The sequence below is a fragment of the Letharia lupina genome (genome assembly GCF_014066315.1).
Source record: "Letharia lupina isolate WasteWater1 chromosome Unknown contig_19, whole genome shotgun sequence".
Taxonomy (NCBI): domain Eukaryota; kingdom Fungi; phylum Ascomycota; class Lecanoromycetes; order Lecanorales; family Parmeliaceae; genus Letharia; species Letharia lupina.
Window position 1 is genome coordinate 66177 of NW_023502988.1, and position 7927 is coordinate 74103.

Consider the following 7927-nt stretch of genomic DNA (forward strand, 5'->3'; position numbering starts at 1 on the left):
TTAAATTTAATAAAGAACCTTTAATAAAGCCTAGCTCCCATGCTATATGGATATCAATACAGAGATCTATACCGAAAGTCCTATACCCGCTAAGACTCTTATACTCAGACTTCGAATAACGCCTCACCTAAAGGGCTATCTAAATAATACGTCTAAAGTTTTTCAAAATTATATCTAGCTCTAGTCAGGTTTTAAGACTTAATATCTCTATTAAGTTAAAAGAAGTATCTAAAGTCCTATCTATACGCTATAAAAAGATATTTCTAAACTTCCCCTCTATAGAGCCGCTTTTCGAAAGTAGAGTTAGGGCTACACTAGTGCGGGTATAGAACTTTCGATATAGACCTCTATATATATAAAAGAATAAGGTAGAGCTGAACTAGAAAACCTTGAGTTTGTATATGCAGCCAATCATAGATTCGTTAGGTCTACGCTTTTTGGTTAGATAACGCGGGTAAACAAATTAGCGTCCGCAACCATCAAAAATCTTTCCCTCTACTTTTAACCCCCCAATAACTTTACTATTTTCTATTAAAATTTTGAGATTTTTCTTTTAAATTATAGAACGTGATATAAACCTTTAAATAAAAAAAGAATTATTAAATTTAGTCTTATAAATATTTTAAGGCAAAGAATTCAAATATCGCTCTTCAAAGTTCGCTCGACAGCCCTAATCAAAAAACAGATACACATTATTTAATTTTAGAATAACATTTTAGTTTTCTATTAAAAAAAATTTAAATTTTTTTCTAAATTATAGAATAAAACATGGGCTTTCAGATAAAAAAAGAATTATAAGATTTAGTCTTATAAATATTTTAAGATAAAGAGTTTAAATATCGCTTATTAAAGATCGCTTATTAAATTTACTCGATAGCTCTAATTAAAAGAAATAATTATAAATTTAATTTATAGGCCTTTACTCGTATGAATATATGAAGATATGAAATTATGAATATGTGAATAAGATATCATAAGTTGATTGAACCCTTATGGAAATAAGTCATTACGCTTTGAAATACTCTTTAGGCGAAGCTATCGTATATGGTTAGGCTACGAAATTGTTACCTATCTGGTCATTGATAGATACTTCGGAAAAGGTTGCTAAACTTCTCTAATTGCAATTGGTAATACCGTTTAGTAATCGTGCCACGCAGTCAGCTCGCTCACGTTCGCAAATGCTTCTCTACCAGTCGTAAATATAAATATTGCCATAGTCTTTCTTTCTGTGTCTCCTTCTAACACGTCTTCTAACATATTACAGCTACTAAGCCGCCTGCTACGCCGCACGCGCCCGTTCAGGCGTCTGTAGACAATCGTCCTATAGCACACCCAGATCCACATCCATCACGTTCACCTCCACTCTTCTTCTTCCACTACCTCCTGTTTCAATGGGTCTTGTAGAAGCTGCCCCTGACGAGGTTGCCAATGAAGCCTCCTCGGCCGACCTGGAACAGATTCGAAACTGGAACCAAGGCGTTCCTCCCGCAATCGAAGCCTGCGTACACCACCTAGTTGAGGGAAAAGTCCGCGACCAGCCTAATGCTGAAGCGGTCCGCTCAAGAGAGGGTGCACTAACCTATGGGGATTTGGACTCCTATGCAAACGGACTTGCAAGTCATCTAGTCCATCATGGCATCAAGCCAGAGGACATCGTCCCAGTATGCTTCGAAAAGTCTATGTGGACCGTCGTTGCCATGCTTGCGGTCTTGAAAGCTGGCGCGGCTTTCGTGCCTATTCCCTGTTCCCCTGTGCAGAGGGTCAAGACCATCCTCTCCCTGATCAGGCCCTCCGTCATCCTCACATCCACTCAGCAAGCGGCAGTATTTGCTAATATGAGCGAACATGTTATTGTAGTAGGGCAAACTTGCTGTGACGAGATTGGGGCGGCCAAACGTGAGCCTCTCCGGGTGGATGTGAGGCCAAATAATCTGGCATATGTCCTTTTTACATCTGGTAGCACAGGCATTCCGAAGGTGAGTTGATGAAACTTCTACTTACAAACGATGTGCGGTCAAGAGCCTCGCTGACAGGATGGGCTCTTTCTTTCGCACAGGGAGCGCAAATCGAGCATAGTCAACTTTGCACCCACTTGAAGACATGGGGTGACACCGCAGGTTTTGATCGTACATCCAGAGTGTTCCAATTTGGTGCCCACGTGTTTGACGCAGTCATCGATGAGGTGTTCTTACCGCTGATATATGGTGGTACTATATGTATCCCCTCGGATGATGACCGTATGAAGTAAGCAGCGTGTGTGCTCCGTAATGATCATTGGTTTGCTTACACGTTGAGGGTTATGTAGTAATATCGCTGGTACCATGAGAGACATGCGGGTCACGTATGCTTTATTCACGCCATCTCTGCTTTCCACGCTGCGCCCCGAGGATTTTGACCTTGCTTCACTAAAGACATTAGTCATTGCTGGAGAGCTACCTCCCCAGGACTTGCTTACTCTTTGGGCGAACGTTCCAGACTTGCAGGTTTTCAACGCGTATGGGCCCACGGAATGCTGCGTCATATGCTGTGCCGCCAACATCACGCGAAACGGACCCCGTGCACGGAACATAGGCAGAGCAATCGGTGATATACTGTGGATTGTAGACGCTTCAGACATCAATAAGCTGGCCCCAGTTGGTGCCGTTGGCGAGCTGCTGATCGAAGGGCCCACGGTGGGCAGAGGATATATTGGCGCCGATGAGAAATCAGCGATGGCTTTCATACAGGCTCCATCATGGCTGCAGGATCTTCGCAATTGCAATATCCAGAGAGTTTACAGGACTGGAGATCTCGTCAGATACGGCAAAGACGGCACGATCGAGTTTGTCGAACGCAAAGATAAACAGGTCAAGCTACGAGGGCAAAGGATGGAGTTGGGTGAAGTGGAACACCAACTAAGACGCGCACTTCCTCCAAGAACAGCAGCAATCGCCGATATCATCTCGACGGAGAGCAGTAGAGGCGAGCCAATGCTCGTCGCTTTCATTTGTCTCGGAGGCGATAAGGGTATCAACAAGTCTGGGAGCAGGTCTGGTCGTCTGGTTACAGATCCTGCTATCAAGCAGCAAGTCAGTGATCTTATCGCCAGCCTGAACGCGCAACTGTCAGATGTCTTGCCGTCATACATGATTCCTTCGGTGTTTGTGGCCATGGAGTCAATGCCACACCTTGACTCTTCTAAGATTGACAGGGCAGGACTCCGCCAGATATTCATAACGTCCTTTTCTCCGCCTACCAAAGGTGTGATTGCAGACCGTGCTTATGAGTCGCAACATCCACCAATGACAGATACGGAGGAACGGCTTCAACAAATCTGGACAGAAGCGTTCAGAGTGGCACCATCTCGCATAGGCCTCGAGGACCACTTCTTCCAACTTGGCGGTGATTCTGTAACTGCAATCCGCCTGGTAGCGATTGCTCGCCGTGCAGGGCTTTTCCTGACCGTGCATATGCTTTTCGAACACCCCACAATTGCCGAACTCGCTGCTGCAGTCCAGCCGAGTGTCAGCGCAGTTCAAAAGGAATGGATGCCTGAACCCTATACTCTACTCCAAGAGGAAGTTTCTTCGATCATGGATCTCCAAACAGAAGCAGCCACACAATGTAGCGTCGCCCTCGACATGATCCAAGACATCTACCCCCTACCGCAACAAAATGAAACATACATGACCGCTCCCGAACTCAGAGCCGCGATAACATTCCCCCTCCCACCAGGAACTGATCTGGAACGATATCTGGACTGCTGGAAACGCATCATCACATCGCATGATATACTGCGTACTCGCGTAATTAAGACGGCAGTGGGCATGTACTCCGTCGTCACGACCGCAACTCTTAACATCCGGACAGCCACAGACCTTGACGCTTTCATCGTAGAAGAAAAGAAAGCTATCGTCGGTTTCGGAAATGCGCTGAGCGCATATTGTCTCATCAAAGACCCCAACGATGAACACAAGACATGTTTCGTCTGGACAGCCCATCACATAATCTACGACGGATGGTCCCTCGGCTTGATCAACGCGAAGCTACGCCGCGCCTATACCGACTCCAACTTCACTAACGCAGAGGAGCCTAACCCGAAACAGCTCGTCCAACATTTCCAAACCCTCGACCGCACAGCCATATACGACTATTGGCGCTCTCACTACGCCGGCGTCACATTCAAGCCTCTATTCCAATCACCAAATGGACGGTACTGGGAAGCAGACCAGAAGTTACCTCTCCGGATCAACTTCGCCTCAACCGGCGCAGCCAAAGGCTCAGCATTCACCATCCCAGATATAATCTCGGTGGCGTGGGTACTCGCGCTATCACGGCATTTCGAAGCGGCTGACATAGCTCTCGGGATCATGCGCTCAGGTCGCACCCTCCCAGTTGAAGGTATCGAGAACTACATCGGAGCTCTGATCAACCAGCCACCGTGGCCCGTGCACATTGATGAGGCCGCCCTTACTCACGATTTCGTTCGTAATTTCCAGCGTGACATCTGGGAATCCAGCAAATACGAAGCCATCGGCTGGCTTGAGATTAAGACCTTGAGTCCTGAGGCGGCGACAGCGATTTCGAATTATGTATGGCTCAACATCCAGGCGAAGGATATAGAGGCGGAGGAAAAAGAGAGGATCGAGGAGAATGAGTTGCCGGCACCGTTGGAGCAACAATTCTACCGCATCTGGCACCCGCTGATGTTGGAATGTGAGATTGACAAGCAGGGGGTGAGTGCGGTGGCTTATCACGACAGGAGCGTTGAACCCGGGGTCGTCCAAGAGATCATGACTGCGTTCGAGAAGGCGTTCATGGACCTGAGTAATGCGAAGGAGGGGCAGAAAATTTGTGATATTGCCAGCGAGTGATTTTTCGTGGAGCCGATGTAGAGAACCCCTCAGTCAATCAAGAAGTACGCACAACTCACTCTTCGAACGCTGATGTTTACCCTCTGGCATACTCACCCTCTCAACCCCCCAGTCCCACCAATCCAACAGCCTAATCTCATCACCCTCGACTTCCCCACCTTCAGCCTTCGCAACCCTCCTCCACTTCACTCAATCATGAATCCTCCAGACACGACCACACCGATATCCCCGAAAGTCCTCACCCCCTTCGAATCCCCAAAGACCCCCTTAACCACGTCGACAACACCCACGCAAACGCCGAAACCCCCCTCCCTACACATCCCACCACGAACCATACCCACATCCTCACACCAAACCCCTCCCCCCCTCCGAACCTCCTCCTCATACCACCCGCCCACCAGCCCTTACCACCTCACTCACTCACTCACCCATCTCGCCTACACCCCACCACAGCACCCATCTACACTCGCAGAACCCGAGCATTCACACTACTGTACCGTCCGCCTATGCCATATCCACCGTACCCGACACCGCGCCCCGCAATCATGCTACCACCGTCATCAGTTCACTAATCGGGCTGGGGTGGTGGTGAACGGGATGATCAGCCGAGATAAGAGTCGGGGTCGAGGTACGATCCGTAGCATCACGATCGATGCTCCAAGGTGGTCGACTGCACGTGTGCCTGAGTAAGCAAGCAGGTGCGGCTTTGTCAGCGGATCAGACCGTCTGACGTGGAGTGAGTAGCGCAAATGCAGGTTTTGTTGGTTTGATTGGTGGGAAATGGGTTTCCAATGGGAGTATGCTAAAGCGGCAGAGGGGGACGTATCAAAGGCATAAGGATGGAGCCAAAAATATAACCATCGATAACCCTATCAGAACAATAATCGCTGACTCACTAATTCTACACCTCTGGTAGATGCGCAGATGGTGAATTGTCATACGTCGTGTGCAGTAGCTCCTGTCTTCTCGACACCTCATCCGATGCATTCTGGCTGACCCGGCACCGTTTCGTTGAACGATCCCTGACGGCGCGAGAACTCCTCTTCAGAACGAGGATACCAGTAATACAGTCCACTCCTATTGCAATCCGACGCCACCACACGCACCTGAGCAGCCCAGTACTCTGCATGGAGACTCCCCACCCTCCGCCACAGACTCCTACAAGTAGGCGTGCTCAGCTTGGGGAGCCAGCAAATCCGTCCCAAGCGCTCTTCCATCTCCGTCCATGTCTCGATACCGGACGGCCTGATCCCTCTGGCTATGCGGACGGCGAACCACTCTTCTTCGTCCTTGTCGAGGGAGAGAATACCGCAGATGAAGAGGGCCCATGTGATGGAGCTGGGTGGTGGGCGAGCGCCGAGGCCGATGGTGTGGTTGGCTTCGCCTTGTTTGATGGTGTTCATGAGCTGGGCTTTTAGGCTCCGGATTACGGCGCAGAGGGGGAAGTACATGTGGAGAGCGACTTTGATGTAGATCAGAGCGGCGAGACGACATGTTTCGATGTGGTAGTCGAGGTTGGTCATTTCTGCCGCTGGCTTTCGGTTCGCGAATGACAGCAATTTGTCGACGATGTTCGTACGCATCTTGCCGAAGGACATGATGTCCCGAGTGGTCTGGGTTGTATCCCAGTTGTTAATCTTTCGAGAGAGGTAGCGCATGTTTTGGAACGCAGCGGCGATCTCGCCACAAAGCTCCGTCGAGAGGCCAAATTCGGGGAAGATCGGATTGGAGTAGGGCAGATCGCCTCGAATGAGAAGACAGCAGGGCGTTTGTTCGTATGGTAGAGCTGAAGCCATCATTGAGGAAGATAGCAGGTCTTGCCTAAATCGCTAGTCAATGTCTTTGTTCCGACGGGTCCAGCCTGTTTCCACGCTTGGCCAGAAAAAAGGGGGGTGAAATACCATGCAATGAACATATGAAGAACGCCGTCCCATACTAAGCTTTGTAGTCCACCGCGCATGTACACCATCCTTTGTAGACCATTCATATGGATTTGGAATTCCTTGTAATTGCCGAGGATGCTCTATGAAGTTTCACGTCAGTCAGACTGAATTTTCGACTGTACCAGAACATGCAAGCCGACGAGTCTCTTGACATACTTCCATTGCGGCAAGCATCGCCACAGATCCAATAGTCTCATTGGACAATGCATGCTCACGGTCCCCCAACTTCGCGTTGACAGCCTTGATTGAGTCGCCTTTGCGAAGAAGAGTTCTTTGACTTTTACAATCACCAGACAGAATTTCTAGATGTGCTTGTGCGAATGTGAGAGTGGTTAGAAGAAGGGTGGAGTCTTGCAAAGCATAGGGAAGCCAGATCTTCGTGAGAGGGTTCTGATCCTTACCCTGGTCAACTGGTAGGCAGCTGAGAGCAATAACCGAAGCGACTATGGATAGAAGAGATTAGTAAATAGGAATACACGTTTCATAGTGTCCATGAAAAAATAGGAAAGAGATGCGAAAGAGACACTAACAGTGATTTAAAATGTAGCCGTTGTAGTTGTTGCAGCTAGCAATCGGCATAGCATTGAACGGATCAAACACCCCGTCTCCAACCAACGACTTTGGGGATCCAGTACGGCATGTCCCGGGCATAGGGCGCATGAGAGCTCGCGTCTCCTCTTCGCCGTAGCTCGGCCAATAGTCTGAACGTTGTGCTTGCTCATCACATTCAGCCGCAGGTTCAGCCTCATTCCTGCTCGCTAGATGACCCATATTGATGAACCCAAGCTTAGAGAGCATCTCGTGCAGTGCCACCGGCCCGTCGGCATCTGCCTTGTCACCCGTAAACCAACCATTTGGATTCATTTGTAGAGAGTGCTCAGCTGTCACGCTTGAATCCGCATGTTCCGATTTTGGGGCCTTGGTTTTGAGCCTCTTCTGATACTGGGCCATGAGCTCCAATCGCTGATTCCGGCGTACATTACGCATAGCATGAGCGCGTACTATACTTATGACATCCTTGTCTTGGTTCTTCTTCGGCTCGCTGACGTTGACGAATTGCCATTTCTTCGGGCCCGATCCTTCAGCTGACCCTGCAGCTGCACCACCATTGGTTCTGCTGGGTGACGGCAT

The 7927-nt window shown here is 48.9% G+C and overlaps 2 protein-coding genes across 2 annotated transcripts; one reads left to right on the forward strand and one right to left on the reverse strand.

Moving 5' to 3' along the window:
* Positions 1 to 1391: 1391 nt before the first annotated feature.
* On the forward strand, positions 1392 to 4853 carry HO133_003904 (uncharacterized protein; the record flags this gene model as incomplete). The annotated part of the gene is made up of 3 exons (XM_037294826.1): positions 1392 to 1976; positions 2057 to 2244; positions 2306 to 4853. The coding sequence occupies 3 exons, from the start codon at positions 1392 to 1394 to the stop codon at positions 4851 to 4853; spliced, it is 3321 nt and encodes a 1106-aa protein (XP_037148873.1).
* Positions 4854 to 5827: 974 nt separating this feature from the next.
* On the reverse strand, positions 5828 to 7927 carry HO133_003905 (uncharacterized protein; the record flags this gene model as incomplete). The annotated part of the gene is made up of 4 exons (XM_037294827.1): positions 5828 to 6674; positions 6755 to 6876; positions 6953 to 7239; positions 7327 to 7927. 4 exons carry the CDS (start codon positions 7925 to 7927, stop codon positions 5828 to 5830), a joined length of 1857 nt encoding a protein of 618 aa, XP_037148874.1.